This window comes from Ichthyophthirius multifiliis, assembly GCF_000220395.1.
Source record: "Ichthyophthirius multifiliis unplaced genomic scaffold scaff_1120509249613, whole genome shotgun sequence".
NCBI lineage: Eukaryota > Ciliophora > Oligohymenophorea > Hymenostomatida > Ichthyophthirius > Ichthyophthirius multifiliis.
Window position 1 is genome coordinate 1 of NW_004087543.1, and position 21,196 is coordinate 21,196.

General features: G+C 16.2%; 6 protein-coding genes and 1 non-coding gene across 7 annotated transcripts, besides 30 other annotated features; 4 read left to right on the plus strand and 3 right to left on the minus strand. All coding sequences in view use genetic code 6, as the record gives it.

Annotated features, from left to right (window-relative positions):
• The first annotated feature begins 8 nt into the window (after window positions 1-8).
• Window positions 9-54: a microsatellite.
• Window positions 55-252: 198 nt separating this feature from the next.
• Window positions 253-313: a microsatellite.
• Window positions 258-313: a microsatellite.
• A 1,085-nt stretch (window positions 314-1,398) lies between these two features.
• Window positions 1,399-1,441: a microsatellite.
• Window positions 1,442-1,854: 413 nt separating this feature from the next.
• Window positions 1,855-1,927: a microsatellite.
• Window positions 1,858-1,915: a microsatellite.
• Window positions 1,861-1,915: a microsatellite.
• Window positions 1,883-1,932: a microsatellite.
• Window positions 1,933-2,313: 381 nt separating this feature from the next.
• IMG5_016510 (hypothetical protein) lies at window positions 2,314-3,168 on the plus strand. The gene is made up of 2 exons (XM_004039568.1): window positions 2,314-2,477; window positions 2,531-3,168. Exons 1-2 carry the CDS (start codon window positions 2,360-2,362, stop codon window positions 3,070-3,072), a joined length of 660 nt encoding a protein of 219 aa, XP_004039616.1. The 5' UTR covers window positions 2,314-2,359; the 3' UTR covers window positions 3,073-3,168.
• Window positions 3,109-3,146: a microsatellite.
• A 225-nt stretch (window positions 3,169-3,393) lies between the features above and the next one.
• Window positions 3,394-3,473, plus strand: IMG5_016520. Its single transcript has one exon. It is a non-coding gene; the product is annotated as a tRNA-Leu (tRNA).
• A 178-nt stretch (window positions 3,474-3,651) lies between these two features.
• Window positions 3,652-3,702: a microsatellite.
• Window positions 3,703-3,872: 170 nt separating this feature from the next.
• Window positions 3,873-3,927: a microsatellite.
• Window positions 3,891-3,923: a microsatellite.
• Window positions 3,928-6,441: 2,514 nt separating the features above from the next.
• Window positions 6,442-6,501: a microsatellite.
• A 256-nt stretch (window positions 6,502-6,757) lies between these two features.
• Window positions 6,758-6,794: a microsatellite.
• Window positions 6,795-6,804: 10 nt separating this feature from the next.
• IMG5_016530 (protein kinase domain protein) lies at window positions 6,805-8,965 on the minus strand (the record flags this gene model as incomplete). Its single annotated transcript, XM_004039569.1, has 3 exons — window positions 6,805-8,021; window positions 8,110-8,255; window positions 8,448-8,965. The coding sequence occupies 3 exons, from the start codon at window positions 8,963-8,965 to the stop codon at window positions 6,805-6,807; spliced, it is 1,881 nt and encodes a 626-aa protein (XP_004039617.1).
• Window positions 7,558-7,596: a microsatellite.
• Window positions 7,613-7,673: a microsatellite.
• A 26-nt stretch (window positions 8,966-8,991) lies between the features above and the next one.
• Window positions 8,992-9,035: a microsatellite.
• Window positions 9,036-9,627: 592 nt separating this feature from the next.
• Window positions 9,628-9,666: a microsatellite.
• IMG5_016540 (hypothetical protein) lies at window positions 9,628-10,331 on the plus strand. Its single transcript, XM_004039570.1, has 2 exons — window positions 9,628-9,841; window positions 9,922-10,331. Exons 1-2 carry the CDS (start codon window positions 9,665-9,667, stop codon window positions 10,156-10,158), a joined length of 414 nt encoding a protein of 137 aa, XP_004039618.1. The 5' UTR covers window positions 9,628-9,664; the 3' UTR covers window positions 10,159-10,331.
• Window positions 10,332-10,691: 360 nt separating this feature from the next.
• Window positions 10,692-10,760: a microsatellite.
• A 491-nt stretch (window positions 10,761-11,251) lies between these two features.
• Window positions 11,252-11,305: a microsatellite.
• Window positions 11,306-12,468: 1,163 nt separating this feature from the next.
• Window positions 12,469-12,501: a microsatellite.
• Window positions 12,502-12,837: 336 nt separating this feature from the next.
• On the plus strand, window positions 12,838-13,617 carry IMG5_016550 (hypothetical protein; the record flags this gene model as incomplete). The annotated part of the gene is made up of 2 exons (XM_004039571.1): window positions 12,838-13,358; window positions 13,404-13,617. The coding sequence occupies 2 exons, from the start codon at window positions 12,838-12,840 to the stop codon at window positions 13,615-13,617; spliced, it is 735 nt and encodes a 244-aa protein (XP_004039619.1).
• Window positions 13,618-14,159: 542 nt separating this feature from the next.
• On the minus strand, window positions 14,160-14,649 carry IMG5_016560 (hypothetical protein; the record flags this gene model as incomplete). Its single annotated transcript, XM_004039572.1, has 2 exons — window positions 14,160-14,307; window positions 14,357-14,649. 2 exons carry the CDS (start codon window positions 14,647-14,649, stop codon window positions 14,160-14,162), a joined length of 441 nt encoding a protein of 146 aa, XP_004039620.1.
• Window positions 14,648-14,738: a microsatellite.
• Window positions 14,654-14,744: a microsatellite.
• Window positions 14,729-14,783: a microsatellite.
• Window positions 14,784-14,941: 158 nt separating this feature from the next.
• Window positions 14,942-14,980: a microsatellite.
• A 237-nt stretch (window positions 14,981-15,217) lies between these two features.
• Window positions 15,218-15,249: a microsatellite.
• Window positions 15,250-17,732: 2,483 nt separating this feature from the next.
• Window positions 17,733-17,759: a microsatellite.
• A 23-nt stretch (window positions 17,760-17,782) lies between these two features.
• Window positions 17,783-17,821: a microsatellite.
• Window positions 17,785-17,821: a microsatellite.
• A 1,120-nt stretch (window positions 17,822-18,941) lies between these two features.
• Window positions 18,942-19,764, minus strand: IMG5_016570 (hypothetical protein; the record flags this gene model as incomplete). The annotated part of the gene is made up of 3 exons (XM_004039573.1): window positions 18,942-19,248; window positions 19,305-19,410; window positions 19,455-19,764. 3 exons carry the CDS (start codon window positions 19,762-19,764, stop codon window positions 18,942-18,944), a joined length of 723 nt encoding a protein of 240 aa, XP_004039621.1.
• Window positions 19,640-19,707: a microsatellite.
• Window positions 19,765-21,196: the final 1,432 nt, after the last annotated feature.

Consider the following 21,196-nt stretch of genomic DNA (forward strand, 5'->3'; position numbering starts at 1 on the left):
CTAATTATTATATATATATATTATATATATATATATATATATATATATATATATTTAATTATTAAAAATTTTATTTTTTTATTTTCTCATTTTTAATATTTTTAATATTAACATAATAATTGAGGATTATTTTTGCTATATTAAAAGAAGCCTAGAAAATAAAAAAAAATTAATTATTATAATCCAGTTTTAATAATATTTAAATATTCTTTATTTTTTCTTGTGGCATTTTTTAAATTATAAATTATTATTTATATTTTTTATTTATTTAATATAATATTATTATATTATAATAAATATTTTTATTTTATTAATTTTTTTTAATAGTATTTTATATTAAATAATTTATTTTTTATTTATTCAATTATATCTTTTGAAAATTTATTAATAGATATTATAATTAAAAATGATAATTTATTTATTTAAATAAATTAGATTTAATAAAAAAACGATTTGATTTGACTAAAAATCTTAATCTTTTTAATAATTTAAATTAAAAAATAAAAATATAACTAATTTTAATTTAATGCTTTGTTTTTTTGTTCTTAAAAGTACTAATATATTAGGATAAATGTAATTATTTATAAACTACTTAAAAATTTGATTAATATTTGCTTTATCATTTTATTTTAAGTATTTAAATGTATTCTTCTATAAAAGAAACTTATAATTTTGGAAAATTAATTATTAAGTTATTTAATTTTAAAAAATATTGTTAAAATAATTGTTTTATTATTCATTAATTGTATCTTTTAAAAGTTTTATATATCATTTAAAGCTCAAAATATATATTTTCAAATATTTGTTATCAAATTTATTTTAAAAATATTAATAATTTTAATTATCAAAAAATTATTATATAATTTAAATATAATATTTTAAAATATATTTTTTAGCTTTATATTTGTTTTATAATTTAGAAAATATTTTTTTTATTAATTGGTAATATATATAACTTGTACTAAGTTTTTTATTATCTTTATATAATAAATTTTATAAAATAAACATATCTAAAAAAATATAATTTTATTTCATTAAATATTTTGTATTTACATAAAAATATTATCATATTATATGTAAATAAATAAATTAAAAATCGAATTGAAGTTAATAGAACATTTTTTATTTATTTGGTTACTTTAATTATGATAAATAATTGATAATAATAATATATTTTTAAGACAGAATAATAATGGAATAAAAAAAAAATTAAAATATTTTTAATTAAATAATTAAAAGAACTTAACAATCAATATGTTTATAAAATTAGACTATATTTTTAAGTAAATTAATAATGTAACATAATTAAAATAAATTTTGAAATATTTTGTATAATTTTCAATTAATTTTTATTATTCTTAATACTTATAATTTAAAATCTCTTAAATATTTATATTATTTTTAATTTAAGTAAACTTATTTTTTAATTTAAAAATATTTTAAATAAAACAAAAAATTGAGTAGAGTATAATATATAAATTAAAAAATAAAAATTATTTTATTTATTTACAATTAAAATGTACTAAAACCATATATATTTTTTTTAATTTAAATTCGTATATTGATTTATATAAAAATTTATAATTAAAAGACTAAGAAATTATATATTTAAAGTCTAGATATTTTTTATTATATTAATATATATTATTTAAATCGAATTACTACGCATTGCAGCAAAATTATTATTTGACAATTTTCTAAAAATAATAATCAAATTTAAAAAGTAAATATAATTTTATATAATTTTTTTAAAAAAACATTATAATTATTTGTATTAAATTTAGTTAATTAGATTTGTATAATTTTTATTTAATATAAAATTAATTATATGAAATTAATAATTTCTTAGATTAAATATTTTAATTTATATTATATTTTTTAAATAATATATTTTCTTATAATTTATATATATTTTATTTTTATTATAATATAAAACTCAATTCATATATTATTTTAATTTATTAAAATTTGTAAATAATAATTATGTTTATAATAAAAACTATACGTAAAAATTTATATTAAAAAGTTATTTAAAGATTTTAAAAAAAAACTATTTTTTATAAAGTATAAAAAAAAAATTAAAAAACGAATAATTTGTATTATAATATATAATTATTAAAAAAATATATTATATAATTAATTTTTATAATATAAAGCCAAAAATAAAATTATACAATATACAAAATTATTATTAGCCTTTAATATTAAATAGATTTTTAATCTAAATATTTTTAAAAAAATAAAAATCTTAACTTATTTATACATCTTCATATATATATATATATATAATTAAAACAAATAAAAATATTAATAAATAAATAAAAATTAAAAAAAAAAGATATAAAAAAAAAATAGAAAAATGTCTTTCACACACACAAATCTTGCTTAAGCTGAAACCCATTTAGCTGCTCACTAGCATCTATCTGGAACTGATAAACCTAGTAAATTAGATGCTGATTTATTCAACTAATTAAAAGGTAATTTAAAAAAAAAAATCAATAATAAATTAATTTATATTAATAAAATTTAGAAAATAAAGTTTATTTAGACCCAAACACTCATCCTAATTTATACGCCTGGTATGGTTGGATTAGTTTATTCAGTCCTGAAGTAAAGAAATCATGGGAATCTTCAACATAAAAAGTAGTAGCTTCTAAAGCCCCTGCTGCTAAAAAAGATGATGATATTGATCTTTTTGGTGATGATGATGAAAATGAAGATGATAAAGCTGCAGCTGAAGCATTAGCTAAAAAGTAAAAGGAAATAGCTGAAAAAGCCAAGGCTAAAAAAAAAGTTATTGCAAAAACCATCATTGTTTTTGATGTTAAGGTTTATGAAGAAAGTGAAGACTTAGATGCTCTTGCTAAAAAAATTTTCGACACAATTAATCCTGATGGATTAGTTTGGAATAAAGATTATAAAACACCTGTTATTGCTTATACCATGAGAAAGCTCTAAATTGGTTGTGTTGTTGAAGATGATAAAGTATAAACTGATGATATTTTTGATAAAATTTTAGAATGGGAAGATGTTGTTTAATCTGTTGATATTGCATCAATGTAAAAAGTCTGATAACAATATTTCTTTAAAATATAAAAAAATATAATTTTTTGTTTTTTTTTATTTGTTTTGCTTTTTTTTAATTTAGTATTAAAGTTGAATAAAATCATTCTTTTTTTGAGGAAAAAAAAAAAAAAAAAAAAAATTTATAACGATGTTATTAACTTTATTTTGTAAAACATAAAATTATATTATATATTTTTATATTATAAATAACGTGGAAATATGAAGATAATTTTAAATTAATATTACAATTAAAGTTAAGATTGTTTATATGATTATAAATTTAAAATTTATATATATATTATTTTTCAAACTTTTGTATTCATAAAAGATGATGTGGCCGAGCGGTCTAAGGCGGTAGATTTAGGCTCTATTCCGAAAGGGCGAGGGTTCGAACCCCTCCATCATCAAATATTTTTTTAGTATTAATTTAAATTATTGATGAAAATAATTACTTTTCTAAATGAAATAAAATTTAAAATAAGAAAGTATTATTTTAATTTATAATAAATTTATAAATTTTAAAGTTGAAATAATAAAATAAAAAATTATATAAATTTAACTAATTATATAATAATAAGCTGTAAAATATAAATATAATATAAATATATATATATATATATATATATATATATATATTTTTACAAAATTAATTTCAAGATAAATTTTTATTTATTTTTTGACACTAAAAAATTATTTTTGCATCAATATAATTTTATTATTTCTTAGTTTAAAAAATTTCTATTTAGAGATATTATATCAAAAAATTAACTAAATTAAAAATATACATTTTTAATTTACATTCTTTTTTAAATAAATAATATATAAATAATTAAAACAATAATAAAAACAATATTAAATAAAAAGCAATAATCATTACAAGAACAACTTAAATAAAAAAATAAAATAAATAACTATTTATTTAAATTTATATTATGAAAAAAAGTATAATTATAAATTACTTTCATTTTATTTTCCCCAAAAACTAACCTAATAATTAATTGTATTTAATCAAGTAATTATTATTTAGTAGCTTAAACAGTCCATAATAAAAATTAAGTAAAATCTATTTCTTATTAATCTTATTTATCCTTAAAATATTATGGAAAATAAATTTTAGCATTTTCTTTATCAAATATATTATTTATAAGCATACTTAATAAAATAAGCAATGCAGTTCTTAAAATATCTTAAGTTTAAAAAATATTGTTAGATTATTTATTCCCTATTTAAAATGCAATCCTAAAAACTTAATTAAGTACTTTTCTAATTGGAATCTTAAGCTATTTTTAAAAATCAGTTTCTACAATTTCTTCAGTTATTATATTTTCTACTTCTTTACAATTTATTTCTTAATCTTAATCAATTCCGTAATAAAATAAATGAAATTTCATTGTCCATTCATCATAATCTTTATCTATTTTTCCTTTTAATAGAATACATGCATCACTTTATAAGAATTCACGAAATTATTTCAAGTTAAAAACATTAATTTTATTTTCAATAGATTGTTTTAATTATAAATTATAAAAAAGAAGAAGCTTTGTAAGTAAATAATTAATTAAGCTTTATGTAGAACTAGATAAATGAAGGGAATTTAAGGAATAAATGGTATCAATAATTATACTATATTTTCCAATTTCATATAAATATAATTAAACATGTTATTCGTAGATTTAACTTTATTAAATAATTAATTTATTTTATTTATTCTTAACTGCAGAGTCTAAAATACTTAAATGAATAGAAGGTTATTATCTAAAAGAGTTTTAAGAATTTTATTAGTTTAAATCATTTTTTTCATTATTTATTTCATCTTTATTATTTAAATAAATAACATCTCTAAAATATTTTTTTTTTTAAAAAAAAAATATGAATAAATTACTTTCCCCCAAATGCTTCTTCATTCTATATATCAAATTCTTGAACTTCTGTTTAATTTAAAGTTTAAGCAATCATCATAAAATCAGTACAAGAATTAGTATAACCAGTATTGCTACCAATTTAGACTTCTTCTTAAATATCAATTTTAGTAGGAGGAAGAATAAAACTAAACTCGAGTGCTTTTGGCCCTGGGACTCTAATATTTTTTATTTATTAATCATTACACATTTATATATTAGGAATTTTAATACAAGGAGATTCATTTGTATTAATATCAGTAAAATCTTCATCTTCTTATTCATATATATTTCCGTTCATATTGGAGGAATAATTATTAAATTAATCAATTGCTAATTCATCGTAAATATTAGGAGGATAAGGTTATATTTTTTAAATTTCATTATATAATTTAACTTTTTCTTAAATTTCATTTAAAGAAATTTATTTATTAAATATATTTTCCAAAAAAATTTATTCAAATGAAATTCTTAATTAAGGTTCAAAAACAATTATTTTTTATAAAAAATCTATAAGCTGTAGTGAACAAGTTTAGTTCTTTTTTAATATCTATAAAGGCATGAATTTAGGATATGTTTTTTGTCGAATTTCTTCTAGTAAATTTTTAGAATCTTTAAAAGGATATTCACGAAAAATCATAAAAAATAATATAGCTCCTAAAGACCATAAATCAGCTTTATAATCATGATGTTTTCTTAATAATATTTCTGGAGATGTAAATAATTTTTACATATTAAAACTATTTGATAATAAACGGTTACTTAATTAACTTGATAACCCGAAATCTCCTATTTTTACAACTTAATTACAAATATATATATTTGAAGGTTTTAAATTTCTATGAATAAAATTATATTAGTGTACTTATTATATACCATTTAAAATTTAAATGAATAATTTTAGACATTATTCTTCGTTTGGTTTATTTTTTATTATATAATTAAATAGTGATATACTTTTTATATATTCCATAATTAAATATAATGCGTTTTCATCTAAAAAATATTCATATAATTTTATTATACTATCGTTATTTTTTAAACCAACAAGTAAATTTAATTCATTATTAATATAATTGTTTAATTCGACTTATTTTATTAATACTTTGTCTATCATTTTCATTACATAAATTTATTTATTTTTTTATACCTTAAAAACTGAACCAAATTAACATCTGCCTAATTATTCAAGAAGACTATAACCCAATATTGTTGTTATTGATTGTTTTTTTCTAGTATCTTAAGAATTTATATCTTGATTATTATAATGAGTTTGTTTGATTTATTAATTATAATTTATTTCTTCTTATAACATTTAATTGATAAATATATATATTTGTATGTATGAATGAATGTTATTTATTAAGAATTTTAATTAAATAATTTTATTTGAATATTTTTTTAAAAAAAATTAATATTTCTAAATAAAATATTTATTATTATTAATTGATTATAAATTTAGTTATTTTAGTATTTATATTAAATTTTTTATAATATAAATAAATAATTATTAATTATTTTTAATTTAAAAAAATAAAAATATTTATAATATTTTTATTAATATAATTTAACAAAATAAAAATATATAAATAAATTATATTTTTTTTTATAAGAATAATTAATTATACATTTTTATATATATAATTATTATTATTAACTTATTCTTAAAAAATAAAATTCAACTAACTATCTTTTTGTCTTATATTTTTTTTTATTAGTAAATCTTTTTTAAAAAAAAAATACAGAAAAAAATAATAAAAATTATGACAATTAATTAATATATATGTTTCAAAATATTTATATAAATATATATATATATATATATATATAGTTAAGATATTCATTTTCCTCCTTTCAATACTTCTTATGTTCTTTAAAGTGCTTCATTAATTCTTTTGTTAATTTCATTCATATCGTAATTTTCTTCATTATTTTTTTCTTAATAATAATTGCTAATATTTTTCTTACCGAATTTTTTATCATTTTCACTATCATTCATCATCTTAATAGGGCTTTTATTATAATTATCAACAAAAGTAACTTTCTTATTTTGCTAAACGTTAGTATTGTAAAGTTCTGATTAATTATTTAAAGTAGTTTCTTAATTTGCAAACATTTTTTATTTAATTTAAGGAGAAGCAAATTAACCGTTTTAGACGGGAGAAACTATTGATTATTAAGGGGAAAATATTTAAGGCACGATTTTAACTTATTAATAATTGTTCGGTTATACAGAATTAAGTATTTTATTTGAATCTTAATATTGATATTAATATTAATATTAAGGCTGTTATGATTAAACAATATATTGAGTATTTTCATTATATAAAAGCTGTGGTTAAGATTATTATAAATTTATGATTTAATTCGAATATTATTAAGGATTTTACTATACGATTACTTATTAAGGTTAATAGTATTATTATTAATATTAATGAATGTCACTAACAACAGGTTCTTATTAATAAATAACTTATTTATAGTTTTATGAATTAGGAGAAACTAAAACTACCTAATTTTAACTTTGAGCATATGGTTAAGAACTTACAAATGACTAAGTTTAGTTAATTTAAGGTTGAATTTAACTATAATGAGATTAATATTATTAAGATTAATTTAATTAATATTAATTATATTTATTTTAATCAAATTATGATTGAGCTAATTATTATTAGCTAATTTAAGATTAGAATTATTATGATTATCTAAATTAATCTTATGATTATAAAATTTGTTGATTTTCATTTTGAGGTAATTAATTAGGATTATCTATGTAATCTAAATGTCTTCTAAGTGTTTCATAATCAGGATTAAATGGTTATAAGTTTAAAATTTAGGTTTCAAAAGGCTATAAGATTTAATAAATGAATTAAGAAGTAGGTCTATCATCAGGATTATCAGAAAGCATTAAATTGACAATATTATTAAAGAATTTAGAATATTCTCCTTTCATGAATAATTGAAGCTGGTTTAAAACTTAAGTGTCTATTTACAAATTATCATAATTGTAACATTAATTCATTGTTTGTAATGACGCACAATACAACATAGTCATCCCTATTTTATATAATAATTTTTTTATTTAGTAAAATATTTTTGTTATATATTATATAGATAATATTTAAGTATGTTTTATTTTATTTACCAATAGAATATACATCGGATTTGTTTTAATTTATATTCGGATCGTAATTCTTGACTCGGGCGCTTAAGATTTATTCAGGAGATAATAATATAGGCTCTTTTAATGTTATAAATTTTTGGTATCCTGTTTAATCTTCTGGAAAAATACTTTTTTCATTATTATTCAAAAAAAATAAAAATAAAAATAAAACGGATATTTAAATATAATTATAATATTGAGAAATATTAATAATAAAATAATTTCAAAATTTATGTTTTTATTTATAATTTATTGTCAATATAAATCAAATATTATTTTATAATATATATATAATTTTTTTTTTTATTATTTTATATTACCCTATAGGAACTAATTTTACTTCTCCTTATTAAGTAAAATAAATATTTTGTGGTCTAATATTATGTATTGAGCGACCATTTTCTTCTAAATAAAAAGCCGCACTTATAATAGAATAAAGAATAACCCATAACTCTTATTCTAAATAATAAAGTGATACTTAATTTCTTCTTACTAATTCATCATGAACTGTATTTAGATAGTAATCATAATATGTAATTACTTGATTAATAGATGCACACATTGCATTTTCATTATGTGTTTCAAAAGCATTTAATTTTATTAAAAAAGGAGAATTTATTTGTAAACCAAATTAAGCATTTTTAGATATAAAATTATTTATTTCATCTTTATTATGCGATGAAGATTTCTTAACGGCCACATATTGTTAAAACTAGTTTTGATATAATTTAATTTTACCGAATCTATTATCTAAATGTTCTTATACAAATTAGTAATTTTATTTAAAGCCATCTAAGAACTCTTATGATTCTTTATTTTTTGAAAATTTATCGCCCATTTTTTTTTTTTTTTCAATACTTATTGATTTTTTTATTTGTTTAATATTTTTTTTTGTTTAATTTCTTTTAAATAAAAAAAAATTGATTTTTATTTTATAAATCTTAATAATAATTTATATAAGAAAATAAAAATTGAATTGAAATAAAAAATTTATTAGTTATTATTATTTAACTTATATAAATGAAATTTTATTTATTAATTATATATTATTAATATTAAATATGAATTTGCTTAAATAATGAAATTTAATTGAAATATCAATCAAAATGAAAATTATTTAAAATTTTTATTTTATTATATACGTATTATTTTTAATATAATCCTTAAATAAAGTTACATTTTAAATATAATAATTTGTTAATATATATAATTAAATATATCTATTTTTTTTGATTTTATTAATTATTTAAATTTACTTAAAATATTAATTAAAATATAATTTTATATTTTCTTTTATTTTTTTAAAAAATAAGAAAAGGAAAACAAAACCAATACAAAGAAAGGAAAAAATAAAATTATAAAAGCTTTCTTATAATTTGTATAAAAATTAAAATTATTTTAAATTAAAACTTTTTTCCCCTTTTCTTCAAATGCGAGAATAAATTAATTTACAAATAATAATAATATTAAAAAAAACAAAGGAAAAAAAAAAAACTTTATAAAATAAAAATAAAAAAAAATATAAATTAAAAAAAATATGGCTAGAACTAAATAAACTGCTAGAAAATCAACTGGTGTTAAAGCTCCAAGAAAATAATTAGCTAGCAAAGCTGCTAGAAAATCAGCCCCAATATCAACTGGAGGATTAAAGAAGCCTCATAAATTCAGACCAGGAACTGTTGCTTTAAGAGAAATAAGAAAATACTAAAAAACAGTATAAAAATAATATTTTTTATGATTATTATAAATTATATATATTATTAAATTTTTATTAATTTATCAAATATTAAAAAGACTGATTTGCTGATTAGAAAACTCCCATTCTAAAGACTTGTTAGAGATATTGCTTTGGAAATGAAAAATGACGTTAGATTTTAATCCTAAGCCATCTTGGCTTTGTAAGAAGCTTCCGAAGCTTATTTAGTAGGACTTTTTGAAGATACAAATCTATGCGCTATACATGCAAAAAGAGTTACTATAATGACTAAGGATTTACATTTAGCTAGAAGAATTAGAGGCGAAAGATTTTGAATAACTTAAAAAAAAAAAATTGAACAATATAAAAGAAAATATATTAAATTCAATATATTAATTATATATTATATATATGTTTTTTATTATTAATTATTTTTACAGTTTTTTATATATTTTCTTTTCTTTTAATTGAAAAGAGTTTTTTTATAATATAAATATGTTTTTTAAAAACTAAAAAAAAAAAAAATTTAATTTGTGAAATTTTTAGGTTTTTTTTTATTTTTTTAAATTATTATATAATAATAATAAATGTATTTTAATATATTATAAAATTAATAAAAGACTATTTTAATAATAATATCTATTGTTATTTTTTTTTCTTTATTTTATTGCTGTTTATATATTATTTATTATTATATAAAGTACATGGTAAAAACTTAAAAATAAAAATATTAATCATTTGTTTATTATTTTTATATATAATTTATTTAAATGTGTACTTTAAAATTTTTGTACTTTAAAATTATTAAAAATTAATATTATTTAATATTATATTTTTTATATATATAAAAAAAATCTTTTATATTAAGATTTTTATTTACTTTTTCTACTACAATCTTTTTATTTATTTTATTTATTCAATATTTTTTTTATTTTATACACAAATTTATTTTTCTTGACTCAAATTTTTATTAATAATTAACAATTTGTCATATTTTTTTTATAATTCTATAAAATTATATTCAAATGTTTATTCATATTTTTTTTTTCCATCTTGTTTACTAACTTCTCTATTTTTTTTTTCAATAATTTAATTTCTTGTTGAAATTACTAATCATTTTGCTCTTTCAGTATGTAAATTTCATAATTTTTTTAATTTATCACTACCTATAAATTATAATTTCATTTTTTAGATCTTGCATATTTTTTTATTTATTTTATAAATTATATTTAATGTTTTATTAACTATTATTTATTTAATTATTATTTGCTAAATTAATAGTTTTTAATTTTTATTTGTGCTCTTATTTTATTTTTTCCTTCATAAAATTATATTTATAAATTAAACATAAATAATAATTATTAAATCATATTATTATTTTTATTATATTTTATCATATTTATATGTATTTTATTTTTATTCGTAAGGTTTATTAATCTTTTTTTGTATTTATTAATTTTTTTATTTTAAAACTTATTTTATTCAGTGTTTAATTATACATCTGCCTATAATAATTTTATTGTGCCATTTTATCAATATTATTACCTTAGTTTTACTTTTAAAATTAATACTTTTTTTATTTAATTTATGTTTCAAATACTTTAATTTACTTAACTTTTACTTTATTTAGGTTCTATTAACTTCATTTTTTATATTTACATATTTTCTTCTTATTATAACAATTAAATTTCATATTATTTTTCCATAAAATTATATTTAATTTTTTTAAATTATTATTGTATCGTTTAGTATTTTTTTTTTAGCTAATATTTAATTTTAATAAATTATTTTTAGTTTTAATCTTCTAAAATTTAAATCTGAATCTAAAATTTTCAGACTTATTCTAGATGTTTTATATTTTTAGGTTTCTTGAAGTATTTTAATATTTTCTAATTTATTTTACTATTTTAATATAATAAATTTTAATTTTCTATTTAATCTAAAGATCGTATATTTAGTTATAAGCTTTTTAGTTATCTTTATTATATTTTTTAAATATTAATAGAACTATCTTAATTAGTAAAAGAATTCAATTTTAAAAAGAATTTTCATATTAATAATTTAAAAAGCATTAGGTATTATTTAATAATTATATAAATCTTTTTATTCAGTCTACTATTCTATTTTTATTCTTTCTTTAATAATCATAGTCATTTTCTTCTTTTAAATATTAAAATTTAATACATTTTTCCTATATTCTTAATAATATTTTTATAAAAATCTTATTTTTTATTTAATTTCTATATTTAAATATCTATTAATACAGGAAATATTACTTTATTCTTCTGATTTATTTACATTATTAAATTATATTTATTATTTATAATAGCTTTTTAATTAATCAAATTATTAAATATTTTATTTTCATTCAATATATATATACATATATTATTTTCAATTAAAGTTTATTTATTATTGGTTTTGCTTATATTTTCTATTCTTATCCACAATTTAATCATTTTAAATTAAAGTTAAACATTAGTTAGAATCTTAATTATTAAGAGATAATCTCCCTGTTTTTTAATATTATTCAAATTTTTTTTATACTCAATTTAAATTGTATCAATCAAATAATTTTTATTTTAGTTAAAAATTTTTAAATCGAAATCGGGTATTGGTGAAGGTTTTTAGCCTTAAGTTTTTTGTTTTATTTTGCATATAATTTTATTTTAATATAAAACTAAAAAATAATAAATAAAAATAAAATATTAAAGATGGATATAAATTAAATAGAAGATTAGTTAAAAAAGATATATGAAATCATACCTGAAAAACAAACATCTTAAGTTGTTAAAGGGTATGATTTTAATAAAACATTAAATTGGGAAGAATTATTCAATTAATATTAAGCATTTGGTTTATAATCAACAAATTTATATTTAGCTGTAGAAGAAGTAAAGAAAATGATAAATTGGAACTAAGAAGGAAATAGATGTACAATTTTTCTTGGTTATACATCAAACATGATTAGTAGTGGGATGAGGGATATAATTCGTTATTTAGTTTAACATAAAATGATAGATTGTATTGTAACTTCAGCAGGAGGGATAGAGGAAGATTTCATAAAATGCTTAGCTGATTTCCATATAGGAGACTTTAATACAAACGATATTTTATTAAGATAAAAAGCAATTAATAGAATTGGAAATATTTATGTCCCTAGTGAAAATTATTGCAAACTTGAAGATTGGCTAATTCCTTTATTTTATGAAATGTATGACGAATAAGTTAAATAAGGAAATATTTGGAGTCCTTCTAAAATTATTAAGAGACTAGGAGAAAAAATTAATAATCCAGAAAGTATTTATTATTGGGCTTATAAAAATAATATTCCTGTTTTTTGTCCTGCACTCACTGATGGTGCTATAGGAGATATGCTTTATTATTTCTCTTATAAAGTTGATGGATTTATTGTTGATTTAGTTTAAGATGTTAGAGAACTTAATAAAATGGCAATGTAAGCACATAAATCAGGAGTTATTATATTAGGTGGAGGTGTTATTAAACATCATATTATGAATGCTAATATATGGAGGTTTAATTATTATATATTTATTTATATTTATAAAAATATATATAGAAATGGAGCTGATTTTGGTGTATTTATTAATACTGGAATGGTTTATGAAGGTTCAGATTCAGGAGCTAGTATTAGTGAAGCTGTTAGTTGGGGTAAAATGAAAATAGATTCTACTTTTGTTAAAGTTTGGTGTGAGGCATCTCTAGTTTTTCCTATTTTAGTAGCCCAGTCTTTTTATAAATATAAAGATTAAGCAAGTAAAATTTAAAAGTGATGAAAATATATTATTTTGATTTGTATAATTACATATTGTTTATTGTAAAGTTTTGATTTTTATGTAATAAGTTAGCTAAATATTAATATAATTTCAATAAAATATTAATTATATGAATTCTTTGTTTTCAAGAAAATAAATAAAAAATTATATCTCTTGAAAATTCTAATATTAAAAATTATTATTAATAATTTGTTCCTAATTATCTTAATTTTATATAATAATAAAATAAAAATTCATATTAATTAAATATTTAAATAATAATCAAAATATATAATTGATATTTTTTTTTTATTTTTTTCCATTTTATTTATAATATAAATGATATATACATTTATTTAAAAATAATAATATAAATCAAATACTTGATATTAATATTTTATATCATAAAAAAAAATTCTAAGTAAATATTATTTAATATCAAAATATGGGAAGATTATATTTTTAAAAAGAGTATTTAAATAATTATTTACTACAAAATACAATAAAAAACATTATTTTTTTATTTCAAAAAATACTTAAAAATATTTTTTATTTTTTTTTCATCTATAAGCTTTTTGCATTTTTGATCTTGCACCTCTACCACCACATTTCTTTGCCTCCATTCTTCTTGGGTCAGCTACTAAAAGTGATCTATCATATTGCATTAATTACTCTTTAATTTCTCTTTTAGAGTTTTCATCTACGAATCTTTTTTTTAATTTATATATAATTTTAATTTATTTGTTGTATTTATTACTTTTAGTGGTAAGCAACAACTCCTTTTGATAATGCTTATCTAATAGCATAAATTTGAGAAGTATAACCTGATCCTCTCACTCTAATTCTAATGTCGAGTTTTGCGAATCTCTATGAACCGAGTAAAAGAAGGGGTTCCCAAATTTTTGATTGTAAAAGTTATGGATTTACCAAATCAACGGGAGATCCGTTTACTTTAAGTAAACCTTTTCCGGGTCTTACTGATGCTACAGCTACTGCATTTTTTTTTCTGCCGAAAGTTTAAACTAATTAAGGTTTTTATTAGGTGCTCATTTTTATTTTTATTTTTAATTTTTGTTTTAATTAATTATAATTTTTTTTTTTTTTTTTTTTGTCTTAAAATAATTTTTTTTGTTTTTATTATTTTGTACTAAGTTTTTTTTATTTTATATATGTTTTTTTATTTTTTAATTTATTTATTAAATCTTTAAATTAAATATAGTTATAGTAAATTTTATTTTTAATAATAAAATTTATTTAATTATGTTTTTAATATGATTTTCTATTTAAAAAAGTTAAAAATTTAATTAATAATATATATACTTAATTACATTTTAATTATACCAAAAATATAAAAAATAAAAAATAAAAAATTTAAAATAAATTTTTTTTTAGATTACTTTTTGCAAAAAATAATAATGATGCTTATAATTGAATAATAAAATGGATTTATAGAATGTTTTGTTTTAAATTTTATTATAATTCATTTTTTTTTGGCGGTTTTTAACGAATTTAAAAAATTTTGAAGATTATAATTATTTATATATTATTTAATGCTTTTTTTCTGAAAAAAAATATATATTTTTTTTTAAAAATTAAATTTTAAATTTAATTTTTTTTTACAAAACAAAAATAACAAAAAAAAATAAAAAATGCAAGATTTTTAATAATAATAATAATTTTTTTAGAAAATAGATTTTTCGAGAGAATCTCAAATAATCAATAAATTATAACCTAGGCAAATTAATATAAACAATTTAATATATAGCCTTACTATTAATAAGGTACTAAATAAAATAATATAATTATTAATAATATTTAAAATATATAAATATTTAAGAGAGAAATATATATATTATAATTAATAATTAAACATAAAAGTTATATTTATTTTTATATATTTCATTATTTTATTTTTTTAAATAAAGAATATAAATAGATAGATTAGAATAAAATTATTATTCTTGATGATAATATACCGAATAATTATTAATAATGGAAAACAGAATGTAATTAAATTTGTTACTAAATGCAACAAGAGACACGGGAAAATTGCTAATATAATAAAATAAAAATAGAAAATGATAATTAAAAACGGTAAGAATTATCAGATCATTAAGAAATTTAAGAATTTTATTTTACAAGTGAAGAAAAAGAAAAAAGAAACATTGAAAAGAATAACGACAATTATATATTTTTTGATTTACATGATTCAATTGAAGATATAAGAAATAAAGTTAAAAATTTTGTTGAAACAACTACAAAATAAGCCAAAGATAATAAAACAAAAAAGATTGGTAAATCAAATTTGATTTATTTTACATGTTCAATTTGTGATAAACCATATGAAAAAAAAATCTTTATGCAGCATGTAAGGGAAGTACATGCAAAAGAGTATTTATAAAATAATCAAAAAGCATAAGAGTGTCCTTTGTGTAATAAAGTTTTGACTTCTAAAAATTATTTGATTAGTCATCTAATTATTTGCAAGGAAAAATTTATTAAAAAGCAGCATTAATATTAAGAAAAAATTATGTTAAAATAATAACTAATAAAAGAATAAAAATGTATTTAAAATGGAGTTTTAAAGAGTCATTATACTTATTTCACTAAATCTCCTGGATTAAATGCTGATGATTTAATTAAATATTAATAGAGTAAAGAGAATATGTAATAATAAGATCACTAATTTTAATAATGAATCTGAATTTTTATATATATAACATTTATTTTATATAAACTTTAAATTTTCAAAATAAAAATCTTTTTTATTTTATTTAAATAAATATATTATAAATATAATTTAAAAATATATATAAAAAAAAGCAAAAAATTCAATTTATTTATTATAACATTTATACTTCTATATGGGTAATATAAAATCTGATTAAAATAATAATGAATCTTTCGAAAATTAGAAAAATATATAATATATAGAAGATATACACTATGGGAAATGCAAAGTATTTAATATAGAAAATTATCCTTTTAAAATAGCAGGAATAAATTTAATAATACCTAGTGATTTTGATAAATAATAGTTATTATAAATTCAAGAAAAATCAGAAAATATTTTATAATTAGAACATGATTGCATTATAAAATTAATAAAAATAAAAACTTAAAAAAAATCAGATTTTTGTTCTTCTTTAACTAAAATTACTTTTTTTTATGAATATATAAACTATGATTTATAAAAAGACTTAGAACTTAGAATATAATAAAATTATATATTTTACGATGAAAGTGAATTATGGCATATTATAGTATCGATTATAGCTGCTTTAGCATACCTTAAGTCTAGAAAAATGATATGCAATAATATAAGTCCCTTTTATATATTAATAAGTGATGAAGGAAAGGTTAAAATAATTCCGGAATTTCCTTAAAATTTTTAAATTAATAATAACTATACATAAATGCTTTTACATGCAAGCAAAAAATGCTATTTATCCCCTATTTTATTAAAGTATTTATAAAAATAAATATAAATTCCTGAATATAATAGTAGTAAATGTGATGTTTTTGCACTAGGTATTACAATTTTAGAAGCTAGTTTACTTTTAGAAGATGTAGAAAAACTATTCGATTTAGAAAATTTTTAAATTAATTAGGATTATTTAAATTAAAAACTAAAATTAGTAAAAGAAAGGTATAGTGATGAGTTATATTAATTTCTCAGAAATATGCTAGAAATTGATGAATATAAAAGAGTAGATGTAGAAGTTCTTTTTAATAAAATAGAATAATTATGTTAAAAAGGAGTGTAAATGTCAGATAGAATTTTTACATTATAGATGAATAACTATAAGTAAGAAATTTAAATAGAAAAAATAATTACTAAATAAGAAAAAATTTAAAGGAGTTAATGGACATATTGATAATTATATAAAATTTAAATAGTAAATAATTTAAAAAAATTAATGATATAAACTTTATATTTAATTCAAAGTATAAATAATAAGTTTATATTTGTAAATTTATTCTTAATATTTTTTTATATTATTTTTTTAAATTAGTATTTTAATATTAATTACAAATTAAAATAACTATTTTTTAATAATATAAAAAAAATTATAAATTTAAATATATATATATATATATATGTTTAAAAACATTATTTATAATTAATTAAATTTAAAATTTATATTTTAAAATTTATAATTAAATATGAACAAAATTTCATATATATTTTTATTTTTTTTAATATGTTTTTTTTTATTTATTTATTATAATTTTAATATTTCATTTTCTACCTATCATTATTTTAAATATAGGCGTAGAAATTTTTCTTAAAATTTAACTTTTATTATTTTAACTTAAATAATTTTTGAATGTTTAATCGTAAATTTATTCATTTAAATAATATGCATTGTTTACTTAATCTTTTCTAGGTGATATTTTAGAAAAATCTAAAACTCCTAAATCTTTTTTCGGGTATATTTATTCATAATTAATATTATATTATAAACCACTTTATTTATAACTGAAAAGTTTCATATTATCTTATTTAAGATATTTATCAAAAATAATATTTCTAATTTTTTTCATTTTATAACTTTATTAAGGTAAATTAATTTACTCAAATTTTTTTTCACTATAACCATTTTATACATTCTAAAGAGGCTTTCTATTTACCATTTTTTCAAATTTAATGTGTCCTTTTATATTTTTTTTAAATAGACCATCACAATCTATTAGTGAAAGTGAAGAATATGCTTAATTTTTTTGATTTTATTATTTATTTTCTATATATTATGATTAATATTTAAACTTTTAAATTTATTAATTTTATCTATTTTTTTATCTTTCATCTGGATAAAAAGGGCTTTTATTGAATATTAGATTATATTTAGGATTATATAAACCAAAATTAGAACTTTAATATTTTTAATAATATTTCTCTCTTGATGTTGCTTTAGAAAAAGGTTAATCTAATTTTGTTTTTTAAGGTGTACTTAGATTTTTATTACTTTTAATATTAAAATTAGTGTTTATCTGTAGTTAAGTTTAAGGATATCTATGTAGAGATTTACTTTTCCGTTTTTTTTAAGGAAGATTTAATATTTAATTTTTTTCTTGTAATTTTTAATAAATTTAGAGTGTAAGTCGGCCTGCTTTAGAAAACATTCCTGATATATCATGTTAGTCTTCTATTATCATTTTAATAAATATATGTATATATATATATATAATTTATTTTTAATTATAATATTTTATATTAATTTATTTCATAAAGAAAAAATGTTTTATAATTTTTTTTTTATTATTATTTTGTAAATAAAACAGAAAAAATAGTTTTATAATAAATTTTTTATTTTTTTTAATATTAATCAATATAAATCTCATCTTTAATAATATTATTATCCGTATCCAGGAGTGACATAAGCAGAATTATAAACTCCTCCATAAACAGCTTATTATCCATCATAAGCGTTCCCATAAGCATAAGCAGCATTACCAACTTATTATCCAATATAACTAGCCTATTATCCTGCTTAATTATTCTAATATCCAGCATAACCAGCCTATTATTAAGTATAACCAGCCTATCCAGAATATTTTGCTCCTGTATAAACTGTAGAAATTTATCCTTATTAAGGATTATAATTTGGTTATGTAATAGCTCTGCTTGATTCAACAGCATTGTATCTATTAAAAATAATATATATATTTTTCAAAAATTAATTTTTAGAATTTTTTCTTACTCAACTCTTTATTTATATCTTTACACAGGGACATAATCTACATATGGTTCCTAAATTACATTAGGAATATAACTTACTTAATGTTCAATTGTATAATAATCTTATACTAATAAAAAGATTGTAAAAGTTATTAATTATATTATATATTACCTAATCTTTCTTTAGGAACTATTGTTGTACTTACTTATTATTCGTAATCGACGACTTTTCTTTAGTATGGGATGTGTTCTAATCTTGATTAGCCTAAAACTGGTTACATTTATTATTTCACAACTCCTGAAGATACTAATTAAGGAGCAACTACAACTGAAGATTAAACTAATTATGGACTAACTACTTATCCTACTAATTAGGGAACTTATCCTACTAATTAGGGAACTTATCCTACTAATTAGGAAACTTAGGCAACAGGTGTTAAAGCTACAGTTGATTAAGAAAGAGGAGGGACAAATCTTTACATTTTTTTTTTTTTTAAATTAATTAATTTAGAAATTTTATTTAAAATAATAAAATAAAACTTATATAAATAAAATTATTTATTTATTTTTTTTTAAAAAAGGAAAAAATAAACCAAAAAAAATGATAATAGAAAATAAATTGTTATTGGATAATAATAGTATTATATTTTTAATTTTTTTTTTTTTTAAAATAAATAAATATAATTTATATAATATTTAAGCGAATTTCTATATTTGATTTCTTTCTAATTAAAAATTATAGGAAATATAATAAAAAAATAATTTTATTAATTTAATAAAATAAAACTGTTTATTCATAAATTTTATTACAAATGTAAAAAAAATAATAATAAAATTTAATTTTTTTTTTTTTTTTAAAAAAAAAATAAAAAATTAATATAAAATTGTTATTGTATGCTATACAAAAAATTTATTTATCTAAAAATAAAACTGAAAAATCGAAATATACATTTGATAAAATAAAAATTTCAATAAGTATATATTTTTATTTATATTTTTAATTTATTTAATTGTTTTAATCGATTTTTTTTTTTCTCATAAAAATATAATTTGAAAGTTCGAAATTCTCTATATTATTTAATAATAATTATTTTTAACTATTAAATTTATAAACTTCTCTATTTTTTCTTATAGATTATAAATTAGATTAATTAAGTTTTTTATCAACAAAAATATATTATTAAACAAAAACATATTATCAACTTCGGATAGATCTTTATCATTTCTAGTTATTCCGTTTTCATGAATTATGCATTTGAATTTAATAGTAACATTTAAATCGGTATTATCAAATATTTTAATTAATCATTTTACATAAATTATTAGATAGTTAAATTGAAAGAAATAATTTTTGTTTTATTCACTTATATCAAAATATTCAAATAAACCTATTCTAAAGTTTATATTTTAATATTATTAGGGATTAACTCGCCCAAATTAATTGAAGAAAGATAATTGCTTATAGAAATGATATTTAGAAATTTATTTAGAATTTTAATAATCAATTGAATTTATTGCGTCAATAAATTTAATTTGATTTAACTAAATCATATTTTACTATGGAGTTATTATATGTTTGATTGAAGTAAAGCTATTTATTTATTCCTTAAATAAATAATTATTAATTTAAATATTATTTTTATTTTAATTTTTTATAAAATATAAAAGCCATATTTTTCTTCGGTTTAATTTTTTTAAATTTGGTTCTTTATTTTTTTATAAATATTTATTTTATTTTATTTATTTTTTCAATAATTTATTTAATATTAAATATATAAAAAATCATGTTTAAATATAAAAAAAATATTTATATAATTTTTAATTAGTGATAATGATAAAATTAATTTTATATCTTTTTTATTTAATTAATATTTGTTAAAGAAGTTTTTTTATCGTTTTTTTTTTTTTTTTTGG